A 19,799-nucleotide genomic window follows, 5' to 3' on the forward strand; every position below is an offset into this window, starting at 1 on the left:
CCCCCACCACCCCACCCTAGGTACACTAGAATGCATGTTCATTGGCATGTGCTGACCAATTAGCGCAGGATTAGTGCTGGAGCCCCATTGGAAAATTAGTGCATGGCCATTAATGGAACAATGAATGAAATTGTGGCCATTTTACAACTGCTCTAAAAGTAACTTCAGTGGTGCAGGAAATCCACATGCTAAAAATAGCACAGGGTGGATAAAAATGTCTAACTAGCGTGAGCATACAACTTACTGAGGTCATGCTAAGCAGCACGAGCGGGACTAGGATTTTAAGGTGACCATGACACCTCGAGGGAGTGTTGTTAAGGAGAAGTAGCAGCATCCTATACACTCTCTCACAAGCAGCTATGGATGCCACATTATTGATTAATTGCCTGACTGAAAACCGATCATAGTTCAGGTCAACTATCCAGAGGGTCACTATGAATTGATACCAATTTGACAGCACTTAACAACACGACCCATTCTTCTTTCAACTCTTGGGATATAGTCTTGACATATACAGTTTGTCAGAAATGTACTAGTGGGTAGGAAGGTGTTTTCTTGATCCTTAAATCCAACAAGTTGCAATCTTTTCAAAGCCGATGTATGATTCCAAAGCTGTGCCAATGTTTTATTTACCAGCAGTTTTATTTTACAGCTACCGTCCCTCATTTGTTCTTCTGCTTCACTCCCATGGATACAATTTTTGCACACATGTGGGTGATATCCAGATGATTCTACTAGCAGATGTTTTGATTTCTTTTGTAATCGACTTTGGCACTTATGATAGTTATAAGTGGATTATCAAGTTCGAATGAACTACTACTGCTTATCATTTCTATAGTGCTACTAGATGTACGCAGCACTGTACACTTGAACATGAAGAGACGATTCCTGCTTGACAGAGCTCAGCTTACAATCTAATTAGGCGATAGTTGGAAGGACAGGTAGGGTTCAATGAAGGTTTTTTGAGGAGTGGTATGACTACGGCATTTTGAAGGCATCAGGAACAGTCGCAGTGGAAAGTGAAAGATTGAGGATATGACAGATAAAACTCTTCTCTCTCCTTCTCTGCTCATATCCAGCAGATTGCCAAGACCTGCCGTTTCTTTCTTTACAACATCCGTAAAATCCGCCCCTTTCTTTCCGAGCACTCTACCAAAACCCTCATCCACACCCTTGTCACCTCTCGTTTAGACTACTGCAATCTGCTTCTTGCTAGCCTCCCACTTAGTCACCTCTCCCCTCTCTAGTCAGTTCAAAACTCTGCTGCCCATCTCATCTTCCGCCAGGGTCGCTTTACTCATACTACCCCTCTCCTCAAGACCCTTCACTGGCTCCCTATCCGTTTTCGCATCCTGTTCAAACTTCTTCTACTAACCTATAAATGTACTCACTCTGCTGCTCCCCAGTATCTCTCCACACTCGTCCTTCCCTACACCCCTTCCCGTGCACTCCGCTCCATGGATAAATCCTTCTTATCTGTTCCCTTCTCCACTACTGCCAACTCCAGACTTTGCGCCTTCTGTCTCGCTGCACCCTACGCCTGGAATAAACTTCCTGAGCCCCTACGTCTTGCCCCATCCTTGGCCACCTTTAAATCTAGACTGAAAGCCCACCTCCTTAACATTGCTTTTGACTCGTAACCACTTGTAACCACTCGCCTCCACCTACCCTCCTCTCTTCCTTCCCGTTCACATTAATTGATTTGATTTGCTTACTTTATTTATTTTTTGTCTATTAGATTGTAAGCTCTTTGAGCAGGGACTGTCTTTCTTCTATGTTTGTGCAGCGCTGCGTACACCTTGTAGCGCTATAGAAATGCTAAATAGTAGTAGTAGTAGTAGTAATAAAAGGGATAACAATAGGAGAGATAGTGCTAAGTAGATGGTGGGAATAGGATCAGAGGAACGGGTACTTTTGAGGAGGAAAGTGAATGCGCAGTTTTCAGTGATTTCAGAAAATGAAGGGAAGGAGGCAGGGGTTGAAGGAGGGTTGAGAGAATGGACTAAGGGAAGGAGAAGTGGAGGTGACTTGGTTGAGAATTCGAGTTTAATCTTGTGAACCTTATCATGAAAGTAGTCAGCCAGACTCTGGGGAGAAATTGAAGGGGAAGTTGGGGGTGAAGGCACTTTGAGGAGAGGAGAGTTCAGTGTGGCAAAGTCTGTGATGATAATGCTGAACTTCCATGATGTTTTTGCATCTTATTTTTGCACATATGGTAATTATAGTATCATAAAGGGCCCTGTTTACTAAGGTGCACTACAGTTTTTAGTGTGTGCACAAAATTAGCACACGCTAACTGTGCAGGCACCCATAGGAATATTGTGGGTGCCTACACAGTTATTAGCGCACACTAAAAATGCTAACGTACTTCTAGCGCAGCTTAGTAAACAGGGTTCAAAATGTTGCAGTTTTAAGGCACAATGGGGTCCTTTTACTAAGCCGCATGAGGCTCTATGTGTGACAAAATGAAGTTATTACTCGGCTACCGCGTGCCTCTTGCGGTAATTTCATTTTTGGCGCGCGTCCAATACGTGGATGCATGCCAAGTGGCATTTGACTTGTGTAGGTCATTACCGCGTGAGCCTTTACCAGTAGGTCAATGGCTGGAGGTAAGGTCTCACACCCAAAGTGGATGTGTGGCAATTTTCATTTTGCCGCACGTCCATATTCGGCAAAAATTTTAAAAAGGCATTTTTTTTGCAGGTGCGCTGAAAAATGATTCTGCACACGCCCAAAACGCATGCCTTCACTTCCGCAGGCCATTTTTCAGTGCACCTTAGTAAAAGGACCCCAATGAGCTTTGCCAGAAAGAAGTAATTAACCAAACTTTCAACTGTTTAATTCCTAGACTGTACAGGGTTATAATGTGACTTGTCCAACATCAAACAGTATCAGAGGGGATTCTGAATTCTTCCCCCAGGTTTTCTGAATTATAGATCTTGTACTGTAACAACTGAACTGTCCCTCTTTCCTAAACAAATTTAGGGCCCCTTTTATGAAGGTGTGCCAGTGGTTCCCACGCGGCAGTGCCGATGGTGTCCATTCAAAGTGAATGGGCTTTGTCACCATTACCACACTGGCAGTCTCTAGCGTGACTTGATAAAAGAGACCCTAAATGAAAAATTAGAATAAATTCCTTTACATTATCTTGTTTTTTTCTTCTCTTTGATGGTCAAGGTTGAAGACATGATTAAGCAGATTCGGGATGTTTTTATCCATACTTTAGAAGACCTTAGCTGGATGGATGTAGAAACAAAACGAAAAGCTGAACAAAAGGTTTGTAAAAAGTGCTGAAATTCAGACATTTTATTCTCTGTCTAATGATAGTCCGAGACACTAGTTTGCAGTGGTGTTCCTAGGGGGGCTGACACCCGGGGCGGATCGCCGATGTGCCCCGCCCCCCCGGGTGCAGCCACTCCCCCCCCCTGGCAAAGGGACACCCCCCCGCGAAAGTACCCCCCGCCCGGGTGCACGTCACTGGGGGGGGGGGGGGTGCCGCACGCGCCTGTCTGTCGTTCGTTCCATGCTCCCTCTGCCCCGGAACAGGAAGTAACCTGTTCCGGGGCAGAGGGAGCATGGAACGAACGACGGACAGGCACGCACGGCACTCCCTCAGTGGCGTGCACCTAGGGCAGACCTCACCCACCGCCCCCCCTAGGAACGCCACTGTTAGTTTGTCATACGGTAGATTATTTATTTTGCCCAGTGTATTACTATACCCTTTAAATCAACCCTAACCTCTCTGATTCTCCAACCATAATGGTTGATTGTCTATTAAGTCTATAATCCTTAAGGAGCACCAGAAATTCAGTGGCAGTGTCACTGTAAGTTCTGTATTGAAATGACCTCAATCACTGCCTCTCCAAGACCTGCTGCTATTGTTCTGCTATTGTTGTCCTGCTGCTCCTTCTCTGATAAACATTAAACTTCAAAGAGGGGAGAAAGTTTTCCGGGTAAGAGCTTCCCATGCAGGGAGGCTCCTCTGGTTGAATTTTCACACTGAAGTGATCACCAATGAAGTTTTACCAACAGCGGTTTAGTCTCCTGATGACGCATATTTTGTGAAATACACAGTCGTGTAGAGACTAATGAAATCTGCTGTACAATATTCAAAGCAGAGAAGACAACAGAAGTTGTAAAGCTTTAAAACTTTCTCCCCTCTTGGAAGTGGAATGTTTATCAGAGCAGCAGGACAATGATAGCAGAACAATAGCAGCAGGTCTTGGAGAGGCAGTGATTGAGGTCATTTCAATACAGAACTTACATTGACACTGCCACTGAGGGGTAGATGCATCAAGCAAACGTAAAAATATCAGAAACGTAAAAACCTTTACCGAATCTCAAATAACGAAGCATGCTCCAAAAACACAGCCCCAAAAAGTTTGGTGCGGTATTGGAAAGAACGATGCACTAATCCCCGTCGGTAATCGGCTCGTAAAGCATGCGCAAAGCAGCCAAGCGTTATGCTGGCTGCTCTGCGCATGCCAGAAACGTAAGAAAAAAAAGAAAACACAAACACGTGGCTCCCCACTTTCCCCTGCATGTCTCCACAAACATTAAAGGATCGGGAGGGGGCAAAGGCGCTCATCAGCAGCGTCCTGTATGGACGGCCTTGCCTTGCCCCCCCCCCCCCCGAAGTCCCCGCTGCTCCCCGCTGCTCCGTTTGTGAAATAAAAGCTTTTAAAAATGAAACCTTTGCATTTGCTGGGCTCCCCCTCCCTTCCTGTATCTCTCTTCTTTAGTCGGCAATGCTCCGCCTCCTGCACTCCTCCACCTCCGTACCCCGCCCCCCCGATTTCGTCCCCGCCGCTCCCCCCCCCACCGGACCCCCCCCCTCCACCATAATGGCCGGTGCAGCGCCTCTCACCTATGTTTGAAGGCGCTGCACAGGATGGATCAGCTATTCTTTAGCTCTTCTGTCTCCTCCGATGTCTCCTTTTTCTTCCTGTGTCCGCCCTCCTCTGACGTCAACTATATAACTGGATATATGTGTAGGGATTCACATTTGTTGATCTTTGTGGTATGCCTTGTTAAAGAGATGAGTCTTCAGTAGTTTGCGGAAGTTAGTTAATTCATAGATCATTTTCAAGCTGCGTGGCAGCTCGTTCCAGAACTGTGTGCTCAAGTAGGAAAAGGTTGACGCATGCGTTAGTTTGTATTTTAGACCTTTACAGTTGGGGAAGTGAAGATTGAGGAATGTGCGGGATGATTTTTTAGCATTCCTGGGTGGTAAGTCTATCAGGTCTGACATGTAGGTTGGGGCATCTCCGTGAATGATTTTGTGAACTAGGGTACATATTTTGAACGTGATGCATTCTTTGAGTGGGAGCCAGTGTAGCTTTTCTCGTAGGGGTTTTGCACTTTCATATTTTGTTTTACCGAATACGAGTCTAGCAGCTGTGTTCTGAGCTGTCTGAAGTTTCTTAATTATTTGCTCTTTGCAACCAGCGTAGAGTGCGTTGCAGTAGTCTAGATGACTGAGTATCATTGATTGTACCAGGTTGCGGAAGACAGTCCTTGGGAAAAAAGGTCTTACTCTTTTTAGTTTCCACATTGATTGGAACATCTTCTTGGTTGTGTTTTTTGCGTGACTTTCAAGAGTTAGGTGTCGATCAATGGTAACTCCAAGTTTTTTTAGTGTATCTGAAATTGGAAGAATTAATATTGGTGTGTTAATGGTGGTGAATTTGTTCGTGTTATGTTGAGAGGTGATAATTAGGCATTGGGTTTTTTTCTGCATTGATGTACAATGATGTACAATGATCTAAGAGATATTTTTGTAGGGATTAATCATTGTTAATAGATAGTGATCCTATATTTATGTGATGAATATTCATTGTGGATATCCTAAAAACCTGACTGGTTGGGGTGCTTCCAGGACTAGGTTTGGGAACCACTGGTATAACCACCACTGTCGTAGTATAGTGGCAATGTATTCTAATATATTAAAAGGCATGCTAATGAAGGATAATGAGGTGTGTAGGGATTCCACTCATACATACTACATTACAGTAAGTGGTACAATATTTAACCTGGTTTAATCTAGTCATAAAAGAACTTGAATCAAGTTTTATTAGGGATTTACTATCCCGCCTATCAGAGCATGTGTCTAGGTAGCTTACATACTAAAAAGTTACATCAAAATAGTTTAGCATATATATGTTGATAATGCAGGGGACGAAGAGGAAGGAGGGTAGTGCCAGCAATCATTGACAGGTAGAACTACAAAAGCCGTAAAGGAAAGTGGGGAGGGGATGTGCATTGAACTGTGTAGTCAGGTTCATTTTCCACGATCAGATATTATGTTCAGAATTCAACAAGTATAAAAGGGCATAAAAGAGAAATAAGAGAAATAATCTCAGCCTTTGATAGTGCTTTGCAGAGGCAGAGACAAAGAGAAAATGTGAGAGAAGAGGGCAAAGGGGGAAGTTCTAAAAATGACACTCAAAATTCAGCAATGGCAAAAATTGGTGCTAAGCGCTGTTCTATAATGGGCACAGTGAACCAGACATCCAAATTAAGCAAAACGAATAACATATCTAAGGTCCTGGTTCACTGAGGGGCTCATTTTCAAAGCACTAGACTTAGAAACTTCCTTAGGTCACATGGAGGGGTATTTTCGATATGACATCTAAGTCCAACCTTGGACGTTTTGCAAAAAAAACATCCAAAATCTGAATAGGAAAGAAGGCAATTTTCAAAAAAGAAAAACGTCTATCTTTTTTTTTTTTTTTTTTTTTTTTTAATACTGTTTAGAACAAGGTTTTGTGATTTGGACGTTTCGTTTTTTTGGTCCATTTTTGAAAAAAAAAGTCCAAGTGAAAAATGCACAAAATCAAGCCATTGAGATGTAGAAGGAGCCAGCATTCTTAGTAGACTGGCCCCAAGACATCCCAGGAAAGCAATAGGGCACCCTTGGGGGCACTGCAGTGGACTTCATAAAATACTCCCAAGTATATATCTCACCATTGCTCCCTTATCTTGTCTGCTGAGCCCCACCAAAACCCATTACCTCCAACTGTACACCACTACCATAGCCCTTACAGATGAAGGGGACACCTATATTATTTATTATTATTATTATTTATTGCATTTGTATCCCACCTATTTGCAGGCTCAAAGTGGCTTACATAATTTTGTTAATACAATTAGTCCTGGATGTCAGGTACAGTTATTGTTATAGCGAGATTAGTTAAGGGAAGAAGTAGAGAGTAGAAGGAAGGCATTTATTAGGTATAATAGACGGTAGGTTTTCAGCAGTGGATTAGTAAGGTTCTGGGTTTACATTGTATGCTTTGTTGAAGAGATATGTCTTGAGGGATTTGCGAAAGATAGTAGTTTCGCTGATTGTTTTATATGTGGGTACAGTGGGTTTCTGGTGAGTTTTGGAGGGCTCACAGTTTCCTCCACAAGTGTAACATGTAGGGGGAGGTATGGGCCTGGGTCCACCTGTCTGCAGTGCTCTGCATCCACTACTAGACTACTCCAGGGACCCGCATGCCGTTCTAATGGACCTGAGTATAATAGCTAAGTTTGGCAAGTAATGTTTTAAATCACATTTTGGAGAGGGGGTGTCTGACAGACTTCATAGAAAAAATGAGCTCCTATGTAACTTTGTAAGTCTAAGTGCTTTGAAAATACACCCCATGTCTCATAATCTATGGTTAGAAATAATCTCAGGACTCTCTGCTTTAGCATAAGTAAGAAGTGAGTTTGGAAGGCTCCATGTTCATAAAGGGCTTCCCTCATTCTTTGGGGCAAAATTTTAAAATTGGTCTTTTGGTCTGCAGTACAGATGTCTGAGTATAAATTGTCACTCACCTAATCACTTCCTTGGCTGTGTCTGACTTTTATTGGAGCATTTAGAGTAGGCTTGTCTAACCTTTTCCTAGCAAGGACAATGTTTTATATTTTGTAACATTTGGAAGGCCAAAACAAAAACTTATTGTTTTTTGTCATATGTTTCGTCAAATAGTGGCAAAATACGATGGCGCATTATCCCCTCTTCAGCTTTCACCCAGTTTCTTTCTCTCTCTCTCTCTCTCTCTCATGAAACTTGAAATCACAAAACTAACCTGAATTTCCAGTACCGCGTGGCTCAAGCTTACAGACAGCCGAATCACGGTGGGGAAGCAGGAATCTCGCTATAAGCACCAAAAGAATTGCCAAGCTTCCAAGGGCCAGACAAAAACACTTGGTGGGCCAGATTCTAACCCATGGGCCATAGGTTGGGCAAGCCTGATTTAGAGAAAGGAACAGCTCACAAGCTGGAAAGAGTTAAAATCATCTGTGTTTTGATATGTGAAAAGTACTCTAGAACAGGCTAGTATAAAAGAACAAAATTCCTGGATGCCACAGAACCTGTGTACATACAAATATTTATTATCAAGAAAAACATGGAGGGGCATAATTGAAAGGGACGCCCAAGTTTTTCTGAGGACGTCCTCGCAAAACGTCCCGGTGGAGGGGCGGGGAAACCCGTATTATCGAAACAAAATGGACGTCCATCTTTCGTTTTGATAATACGGTCGGGGACACCCAAATCTGGAAATTTAGGTCATCCTTAGAGATGGTCGTTCCTATCATTTGTGATTTTCGGCGATAATGGAAACCAAGGACGCCCATCTCAGAAACGACCAAATGTAAGCCCTTTGGTCATGGGAGGAGCCAGCACTCGTAGTGCATTGGTCCCCCTCACATGCCAGGACACTAACCGGGCACCCTAGGGGGCACTGCAGTGGACTTCAGAAATTGCTCCCAGGTACATAGCTCCCTTACCTTGTTACTGTTGCAGTAGAAAGTGGCCCCTTAGCACGTGGAACAAGGGCACGCTAAGGCCACTTTTACACACAGCTTTGTACAAGGACCCTAAAGTTACTTCTGCATTGGAGCTAGTGTAACTGTGCAGCAACTACAGTATCTGAAGGCAATTTAAATAAAGGCATTGATGCATATGTCATTTTTATAAAAATGCACACAGGCATCCTTTTGTAAAAGTACCTCCTCTAGAAATATGTATTGATGAAATAGTAAGCACTAATGTGTTTCAAATGGAAGTGTTGATTGTTGTGAATGAGATCTGTAAGGCAGTGTCCCTCACCCAGTTTGCTTTACCGATGTTGTCAGTTTTGCTGCCATCAAGTCTGCATGTCAGAGGCAGAATGTTTTATGTTTGGAAGCCACTGGTGGTGGTGGGGTTTGGATTTCATTTGCTTATGAGCACATAAATATTTTAGGTTTGAAAACTAGGGTAACCCTAATGATGATTTCAACATAGAATCAAAACATTATTCCAGTTTACGAAACTTTATCCTTTTGTTCCGATGAGTGTGCCCAGACTTGTGATGTTTGCTTAGGCTTACGTTGAAGAACTTATTATTTTTTTTAAACAAACATTTTAATTATTTCCATGAGTTCTTAAAGTATGAAAATATGAATTCATTAAGGCCATGCCGTTATGTATTTGAATTTTTGCGGTATGATTGGAAGCACTGCTTTCTAAGCTAGTGAATCTTGCAACTGCCAATATGGCAAGTGTGACTCCTGTTATATCTGCAAATAATTATTAACTATAATTATTTCCAGGCTACAGCAATTAGAGAGAGGATTGGCTACTCTAGTGACATCATGGATGACAATAAGTTGAATACAGGCTACAAAGAGGTGAGTTTCCATCCTGAACCATGGGAACAATGCTGTGCAGTAACTAATAAAAAGCCACATTACGTACGATTTCTGAAATTTTTTTTTCAAAAGCTTCCAAAACAGTTTGGTCTGAGAATTCTGCAAGTGGCGGGTAAAAGCCTTTCACTCACTTTGACACTGAAGTGGTACAATGTATTATTTTTTCCTTCTGTTGTAAAATATCATTTTGTGAATACAATCCAGCATTTGTTGTTCTGGATAGCATGCGTAGCAGACAGATTGATATGTATCATCTTACAAATATTTTAATTACAGATTTTGGTCTCTTTCAGAGGCATTGTGCATAGTGGAATATTAATGTTAGCAATGTTGCAGAGCCTTTCTTTTTGCACACGTTAAAGAAAAAGCATGCATACGTCCGACATTGGTTCATAGTCTCTCTCTATTCAGGATTCGCTTAAGCACTGTATAGTATTGTTGATCCCACTTGATCTGTGCAAACACCAGTGAAGCCACTCCAGGAATTCCAATGAATGTTGTAAACCTAAAAAAAAACCTCCTGACAGATATTCAGCCAACGGCAGTTAGCTAATTTAGCCCCAAATAGTCAGTGCTCGGTGATATGTGGGCATCAGCACTGAATATCTGGGGCTAAATTGTCCTGCCATGTCCGCCAGAGCTTATGCAGGTCCCAGCCGATATTCATCCAGGGCCCACATAAGAAAGTAGGCCTTGGGTACTTTTTTGTTTTTTTTAGTGGCCGCAATCCCCTTCCGGCCCCCCGAAAAGCCCCCATTCTCTCCCCCTCCCACAACCTGCGCCATGTAGAAGCCTCCCACCCCTTCGGAATGTCATTCTACCCATCCCCCAGTTGCCCTGGATCAACCTTTGCTTTTTGGTGGTTCAGTGAGCCATTGGGACCCTGCTGCTTTAGAAAATGGCTGCCGCGATCTCTCATGGCAGCCTCGCAGTACTACACAAGTACCATGAGCGGGTGCAAGAGGTCCCGACCATCCATTTTCTACATCTATCCTCAAGGAAAGGAGCAAGGGGACCTCATTCCTGCCCCCAAAAGGCCAGCAGGGAGCAAAGGTAGGGCCGGGGGGCCCACCACGACCGCAGGGGGAGTTTAGGGAGGTGATATTCCAAGGGGGTGGGGGTGGGTAGGCTGGGAGGAGGGTGGTGGGAAGGAAGGAGGCTTTCTTGGGGGGGGGGGGCTGAGAGAGGAATTGCAGACACTAAAAAAAAGAAGTTATGCAGGTTATGGCAATATTCAGCATCAGCACCCCACATACTGTAGTTAAGCGGCTCAAATTAGAACAGCGTTTGAGCTGTTCTAAACGTGCCCTGCTTAGCTGTACAGGTACCAGCACTGAATATTGCCAGCTCCCTCATACCTGCCAGCTCCTCCTGAATAACATACCAATTAGTACCGATAATTGGGTGCTAATAATTATTGAAGCTAATTGACAATTAAAATTTATGCATACATCATGCTAGGAATATTCTATAAAGATGTGCACATAAATTCTAAAAAGGGGTTGTGGCCTTGGGTGGGGCATAGGCATTTGCAAGAATTTGGACACACTTATAGAATGCGCCTGATCCGTGCCTAATTTACACCCGGTTTCAGTTCTTGTAAATCCTCATGCCTAAAAGTTAGGCATGGTTCCTGGGGCAAGCGCTATTCTATAAACTGTGCTCAACTTGGAGCACCATTTATAGGATAGCACTTAGGGCCTGTTTGACTCCTTAGCATGCGTAAACAGGTTACCACAAAATACTTTAACGTGCTTTGCAGTAAGCATTTTTACACATGCTAAGAAAGCTTTAGGACAGTGGTTCCCATATCTGGTCCTGAAGAGCATTCCAGTCAGTCGGGTTTTCAGGATATCCACAATGAATATTCATAAGAAAGATTTGCATGCCTCCACCTCATTCAAATCTATCTCATGAATATTCATTGTGGATATCCTGAAAACCTGACTGGCTGGGGTGCCTCCAGGATCAGGTTTGGGAACCACTGCATTAGGGTTTAACGTCCTTTAGTAGACAGACCCCCAATTTTAAAAATGCTTAGCGGCAAAAATTTTGCGCCCCTGTGTGATTTATTTTTAAAAAGAGACTACATGGGTAGTTTGTCCTTGAAAATTCACCAACATTTATGTGGGTACAGAAGTACTTGCATAGTTTGGCCCTGTTCAATTTGCAGATGGGTTTGCTTGGAGAAAGGATATTCATATTTGTATATTTAGCACATGAATGCAGCTTTCTTCTCCAACTAAGTTACACCCTGGGAGCACTTACATTTCACTAGCTAGCTATATTTAGCAGCTGTTCCTGAGGTAGTTTTTAAACTCTATCATCAGAGCTGGATACACCTCTTTAACGATTTGTATCTTCATGCCTCAGAACAGGAACCCAAGACGACATAGATAATGATGATTCCTGTTATGATTTTAAGAATATTTTTGTTTTAACAAAAATAATTTATATAATTTAAGAAAATATGCACCAATATAGAGATTTCATGCTTTCACATAGACTGTACAAAGTACATGCATTTATGTGTAATCCTGATATCATGTATAGAATATATAAAAATGTCCCATTGATGCAAATACCAGGGGTAGTTTTGACCAATGGGTTTGCACCAACAATCAAAGCATAACTATGTATATAGTTTTGTTTTGGTTATTACCATGGGAATATTATCTGCAGAGATTTCACCTGCTTTTTCCACAGGTACATTCTAAATATGGTGCCCAGGTTTGCGCACCCAAATTTGGATGCATGTAAATGAATTGTGTAACAAGCCTTTAACCACCAATAATTGGGTGTTAAGAAGCCATCATTGACATTAATTGGCAACAGTTAGGATTTGCTTGAGCATCTGGCTGCGCGCTACTGTATAAGGCATTACACCTAGAACGAGTAGAAGTAAATTGATTTTTTTTTACTCGTTCCAAAAGTACAAAGATTGGGGGACACTCGAAGTTACATGGAAATACTTTTAAAACAAATAGGAGGAAATAGTTTTTCACTCAACGAATAGTTAATCTCTGGAACTCTTTGCTGGAGGATGTAGTAACAGCGGTTAGTGTATCTGGGTCTAAAAAAGGTTTGGACAAATTCCTGGAGGAAAAGTCCATAGTCTGCTGTTGAGACAGACATGGGAAGCCACTGCTTGCCCTGGGATTTTTGTAGTATGGAGTGTTGCCACGATTTGGGTTTCTGCCAGATACTTGTGATGGCCACTGTTTGGAGAACAGGATACTGGGCTAGATGGACATTTGGTCTGACACAGTATGGCTACTCTTATGTTCTTATGCGCTAGTGTATAACTCAAAAGGGGGCGTGATCATGGGTGTGTCAGGGATGTTCCAAAATGTTGCATGAATAGTTACAGAATACTGCCTCAGCACACCTAAATTGGGCATCCGCATTTACACCAGGATTCAGCAGGCGTAAATCTGGTGCCTAAAGTTTAGGTGTGAGAATGGGCAGTAAACACTAAGGTGACGATTTTTTTCAGAGCTCATTTTTGAGCACCATTTTTAGAATTCCCCCCACAGGGCCAGATTCTATAATAATATAGAATAATATAATTCACGCAGAACAAATTTCTGACTAGGCATAATTTATAAGTAGCACCTAGATTTAGGCGCCGCATATAGAATATGGTTAGTTGATATCCCAGCGCCTAGAACTATGTGCATAAATATTGGTGCATAAATTTAGGCGCACAAGAGCATATTCTGTAACAGTGTGCATAAATTTTGGAACACCCATGAAATGCCCATTTCCCTGCCCCTAACCTTGCCCCTTTTTGGCTGTGCGCTTTAGAATTTAGGCGCTCTGCGTTACAGAATACACTTAGGGCTCCTTTTACTAAGCGGCGGTAAGCCCAACACAGGCATACTGCTTTCTATACAGGAAGTACTACTAGTCTACCGCAGCAGCACAGCAGTACTTCCCACCCCTAGTGGCTGTCATTTCTAGTACTACAAAAAATTAATTTATTTTTGTAGCACAGAAGTGTACCTGGCAGTCATCAGTGCTGTGTGCTGCCCGGTTACCACCGGGTTAACGCGGTAGACCTTACCACCACCTCAATGGGTAGCAGTAAGGGCTGCCCCCCAAAATGGCCACGCAACAAGTGCTTTACTTGCCACTTGGCCATTTCTTGTAGGAAAGCGAGACTCCCTTTTACCAGCTGCAGTAAAAGGGGGGCTCAGCGCATGTGTAAAACATGCGCCAATGCCAGCTCCGGCCCCCTTTTGCTGCAGCTTGGTAAACGGGGCCCTTAGCGAGTTGTGCATGTAAATTCTAATTATTGTCAATTTCCTGCTCATTATTGCTCGCTAAGTTCTCTTATCAATGCTGATTAGCTTGTTAAGCCAATTAAGTAGTGTGTGTTGTTATAGAATATGCTTGGATTTTGTCACAGAACACTAGACGCGATATATAGGATCTGGGGGAATATGCCTAGTTCTGAAAATCCAAAATTATGCCACCCTCAACACCACAGTGTGTGGGTTAAAGTAGATGTATTGATGAACAACATAAATACTTTTATCTGCATAATGGATGGTCAGTTTTCAAAAAGCCCATTTCTGCCCTCCTTATGCATTGCTCTACTTAAACACAACTTAATAGCAAAAAAAGCTGAAAGATTAGAAGGTTCAAAAAATACATTTTTAATGTGAACTTGAGTGATGATATTTCTTTAGTTCTTTGTTTTATTATTGAAATACCTTTTGCGGTTAAAGTGACTTTTCCGTACAAGTGTTGGCTTGGCAATATTGTAAATAATATCAATATAACATTTTTAAAAGCCCCACAACTTATTAAGTTTGATTTTCCTCTTGTTTTTAGTTGAACTATAAGGAGGATGAATACTTTGAGAACATGCGTCAAAATACAGTATTTAATATAAAGAAAGCATTTAAGAAGCTCAGAGAACAGGTGGACAAAGAGGAGTATGTATTATAAATTAAAATCGTATCTTTGAAAGCAACAGATAATAATTACACAAAAATGAATGCAAATTTTTAAATGATTTTAAATAGCATTTTACTTTTATGTACTGTACTTCTTGACAACATACAGAACTAACACAACATGAGCAGCAATGATGTACAAAAAAGGAAACGATATTTTTTATTTAGAATTTAAATTGCATAGAGCGCCATTCAATACTGAGGTGTCAATTTATAGAATTGCCACCATGCTGTTAAATTAGCTTTTTAGGTCTTGCTCTGCTTTGCTTCATGGTCAGAAAATGTGTTCTAGGTGACGTCTTTTCCAGTGAATTAGGATGGGTTTACTTTCGTGAGCATTTTCTTTAAATTTCCTCAGCAGTATGGGGTAAATATTCAGCAGTCAACATCTGGATATAAGTGACCATAGATAAAACTTCCGTAGTTAATGTAGTGGAGGAGTGGCCTAGTGGTTAGGGTGGTGGACTTTGGTCCTGGGGAACTGAGGAACGTGCAGGACGTCAGACTCGCAGAAGCCTGTGAGGCCACATTGGTGATCTGCAAGGGCCGACTTCTACATGGAATGTAGAATCTCCAATAGTACCAACAGTGGAGGAGTGGCCTAGTGGTTAGGGTGGTGGACTTTGGTCCTGGGGAACTGAGGAACTGAGTTCAATTCCCACTTCAGGCACAGGCATCTCCTTGTGTTTCTGGGCAAGTCACTTAACCCTCCATTGCCCCATGTAAGCCGCAGTGAGCCTGCCACGAGTGGGAAAGCATGGGGTACAAATGTAACCAAAAAAAAAATTGCATATTTAGCGCTTAACTGCACAAGTTAAACCAGACAAAGACAGGACTGCATTTTATGCGGTCCTATTTATCCATTTAACTTATAAGGTTAAGTGCTGGATATTTGCACTTAACCACAAAGGTGCCAACTCTGTCCATGGACCGCCCACAAAATAGCCAGTTTCAGCTTAGGTGCTAACCGGGTACAGGGCTTTTTTTGAGGGGGTACTGAGTACCGGCACCTTTTCCATTGGCTTCTAAAATTGACCCATGATCCCCAAGTTTTAATGAAAGAGCTCAGGCTCTACACACCAATTCAGCCTTGTCATAGATTCTGTGACTGGTTGCAGGGGGCCTGGCTATTGTGGGGTGGATCCCTGAAGGCTGGCCTGCCATTTGAGTACCGGCACCTTTTTCGCTAGAAAAAGTACACGGACCGGGTATATCCAGCGGCACTATCCATTTAAGTGTTTTGAGTATGCCTGGTTAGCCTCGGACAATTAATTAAAGTTGCCTTGAATATTGACCCCTTTGTTATTAAATAGCAGTCCAGGTCTTATATTTTTGTGTTGAATCATTACAGCTAAAGTAAGTTTTGAGTAAGGTTGACGCCCCATTCCATCTGACAGGATGGTATCGTGAACATTTAAATTTCTAGGGTTTTCTTACCATTTTCTGACTGATTAAGGGCCTCTTTTACTAAGTTGTGCTAGCGTTTTTAGCGTGCGCTAAATGTTAGCAACGTCCATAGGAATATATGGATGTCGCTAACATTTAGCACACCTTAAATATTAGCGTGCGCTGAAAACGCTAGCGTTCCTTAGTAAAAAAAAAAACCCTAAGTTCTTTATCATTGCCCATTTGTGGACTAAAGAGGCTATTTTCTGTGCTAGCGATTCTATAAATTGGCCCCTCATTTTACGTGCCACAAAGGGGCACCTAAGCTGTTATAGAATACTATTGCAAAGTTGCATTTGCACACCAAAAGTTAGGCACCACCTACTTATGAGAAGTCAATGACCGGTATAAGTGAGAACGCCCAAGTGCACCATGCAGAGCATGCAAATGATAGCACTCTGTGAGGTGCACATGATGCTTGGAGACACACTCTTGACATGTTCTTGTGTACGCCTCCCTGACAGTTGCATCCTAAGTGATTTAGGTGCACTGTTTATAGAATAGTGCTTATCACACATATTACTGGCTTACAAATGTGGTTTACTGTAACATGTGTAAGCCAGTGACATAGCCCCGGGGCGCCTTAGGGGCCTGGGCCTCCCCCCTCAGTTTGAACTCAGGCCCCCTCCACAATACTAGCTCCTCCTCTTACCTCACCATGTGGGTCCAGCATCAATCTCTGCAGCTGTTTGCTCCTCTCACTCCCCCCATCCCTTCCTGTCCCGTGTGGATCCGGCATCTCTCCCCCCCCCCCCCCCCCCAGGCAGTCAGACCTCCAGTCACGGCGTGTGACCTGTAGAGGTAGAGAAACAGACTGCCTGCGGCCAGTCCTGGCGGGGTCTTTCCTCTGTCATGTCTGCCCATAGAAAGTGACATCACAGGAGGCAGGACATGACAGAGGAAAGGACCTGGCAAGACCAGCCACAGACAATCTGTTTCACTGCCTCTGCCAGTCACACGCCAGGACTGAAGGACCACTGGAGGGGGAGTATAGAGAGAGACTGGACCCACACAGGGGGATCCACATGAGCTAGCAGCAGCAGAAATAGATGCTGTACCCACAAGGGGAGAGGAGTAGAGAGGAAATGCATGACCGCCCCCCCCCCCCCTACCAAATGGACTGTTGACTACACCCCTGGTGTAAGCCCTACTCTTCTATAAACTTGGAGCACTATTGGCTCCTAAATTTAGGCCCCAGCTAATAAAATTGCTCTTCACATATTTTCCTTTGTAATTTGTATGAGCCATTGTTTTTTTTTTTGTTTTTGTATTTTACGTATTTTTAAAATATTTAATTAACAGAAAATTATCAAGTCTCAGACTCACACTAATTCAACCATTTTTCTGTATGCGGCATTCATCCAATATATACCTGAGTACTTTTCCATCTAGTTCACTTAGGTTGTATAACCACATTTCCTACTTTTTTCCTAGGTGGATATCCGGAGCTGCTGTAGTTAATGCCTTCTACTCTCCAAGCAGAAACCAAATAGGTAAAGATTACTAACACACACATTGTTTCTTGGAGCTGTTTTAAGCATCTTTCTAGTCTACCATTCTTCATACTTACCTGTCTACCAATGTGCATTTTGATTTGCTTGGAACCATATTCAGTTTTCTTCCTGAAGATATAATAGCAGTCACAATAGTGGTACAGAAAAAAAAATGGAACACTATCAGGCTTATTTTCGAGAGAGAAGGAGGTCCATCTTTTGACATAAATCAGAAGATGGATGTCCATCTCCCAGAGACGTCCAAATCGGTATAATCAAAACCTGATTTTGGACATCTCCAACTGCAATCCGTCGCAAGGACGTCCAAATTTCAAGGGGGCATGTCAGAGGCGTAGCGAAGGCAGGACTTGGGCGTGCCTAACACTTGGACGTCTTTGACCCATAATCGAAAAAAGCAAGGACGTCCCTGACGAACACTTGGACGTTTTCACCCGGATGTGTTTTTCTTACGAATAAGGCACAAAAAGGTGCCCGAAATGACCAGATGACCACCGGAGGGAATCGGGGGTGACCTCCCGTTACTCTCCCAGTGGTCACTAACCCCCTCCCACCCTCAAAAAAACATCTTTAAAAATATTTCATGCCAGCCTCTATGCCAGCCTCAGATGTCATACTCAGGTCCATGACAGCACATGAAGGTCCCAGGAGCAGTTTTAGTGGGTGCAGTGCACTTCAGACAGGTGGACCCAGGCCCATATCTCCCCCTACCTGTTATATTTGTGGAGGAAACAGCGAACCCTCCAAAACCCACCACAAACCCACTACCCATATATAGGTTCCCCCCTTCACCCGTAAGGGCTATGGTAGTGGTGTACAGTTGTGGGTAGTGGGGGGGGGGCTCAACACACAAGGTAAGGGAACTATATTCCTGGGAGCATTTTATGAAGTCCACTGCAGTGGCCCCTAGGGTGCCCGGTTGGTGTCCTGGCATGTCAGGGGGACCAGTGCACTACAAATGCTGGCTCCTCCCATGTCCAAATGGCTTGCATTTGGACGTTTTTGACATGGATGTCTTTGGTTTGGAAAATCGATGAAAATCAGAAACGTCCAAATCCATGGACGTCCAAATTTAGGGACGTCCAAATTTAAGGACGTTCATCACATGGGGACAGGGGGTGAGAAATTGGGCCCATTGTCCCACAGGATATGAAATCTCTAGGAGGAGGGGGAGGCAGTCCAGGAACAGTGGCCATCACATAAAAGTTCCAGCACTGATTTATCTAAAAAAAACAAAAAAACTACACCTCACTGAGGTGTAGGGTTTCCTTGCTGAAAACTAACGTGCAAAGCCTTTTTCTTGTGCCAAATGCTAACTGATTAGCGTGCAGAGATGTAGCTGTGCTAACTGATTAGCGTTGGGCACATCTACTCTCTGCCCTCAAACGCCCCCGTCGCTAAAAAATGAAAAGTATTTTTTAGCACATGGGAAGCACATGCAGATGCCAAAACTACCACAGATGCCTGAGTGCGCCCAGTGGTAGTGGTAACAATCGGCAAAGAGGTGGGGGGGGGGGGGGGGAGAAAGGAGATAATTAAAGGGCCCTTTTACTAAAGCTTAGCACACGCTAAATGCTAAGTTCTAGTATTTAGCAGGCACTAAGCTTTAGTTAAAGGACCCCTGAATAAATTTAATGTACTTTATTTATGTATTTATTTATTTATTTATTGCATTTGTATCCCACATTCCCCCACCTATTTGCAGGCTCAATGTGGCTCACATAGATTTGTTAACATTGTCATTTCATGATATCAGATACAGTTAGTAATGTGTAGCGATCAAGGACAGGAAGAGGGAGGAGAGTGATTAGGGTAGTTATAGAAGGTGGGCGTTCATACTTGAGTGGGTTGGTGAAGTGACTTAGTGAGGCTATAGGTTCTCATTGTAAGCCTTGTTGAAGAAGAATGTCTTCAGAGATTTTCGAAAGATAGTTGTTTCGTTGATTGCTTTCAGGTCTGTAGGTAATGCATTCCATAACTGTGTGCTCATGTAAGAGAAGGTAGTGGCATGCAGCTGCTTGTATTTAAGTCCTTTGCAGCTGGGGTAGTGCAGGTTGAGAAATTTGCGGGATGATCTTGTGGCGTTTCTGGGAGGTAGGTCCACGAGGTTTAGCATGTAGATTGGGGCGGCTGCATGAATGATTTTGTGTACAATCGTGCAGATCTTGAACGCAATGCGTTCCTTAAGTGGGAG

At 43.1% G+C, this 19,799-nt stretch overlaps 1 protein-coding gene across 2 annotated transcripts in view; it reads left to right on the plus strand.

The window, feature by feature from the left end:
- Positions 1–19,799, plus strand: part of MME (membrane metalloendopeptidase) — a 123,226-nt gene that overhangs the window by 79,547 nt on the left and 23,880 nt on the right. For both annotated transcript variants that reach the window (XM_030216120.1, XM_030216119.1), the window contains exons 14-17: positions 3,178–3,276; positions 9,586–9,663; positions 14,524–14,627; positions 17,529–17,587. In XM_030216120.1, the coding sequence (XP_030071980.1) occupies positions 3,178–3,276; positions 9,586–9,663; positions 14,524–14,627; positions 17,529–17,587 (340 nt within the window). The remainder of the gene's footprint in view (positions 1–3,177; positions 3,277–9,585; positions 9,664–14,523; positions 14,628–17,528; positions 17,588–19,799) is intronic.

Source organism: Microcaecilia unicolor, chromosome 10, assembly GCF_901765095.1.
Source record: "Microcaecilia unicolor chromosome 10, aMicUni1.1, whole genome shotgun sequence".
In the NCBI taxonomy this organism is placed as follows: domain Eukaryota; kingdom Metazoa; phylum Chordata; class Amphibia; order Gymnophiona; family Siphonopidae; genus Microcaecilia; species Microcaecilia unicolor.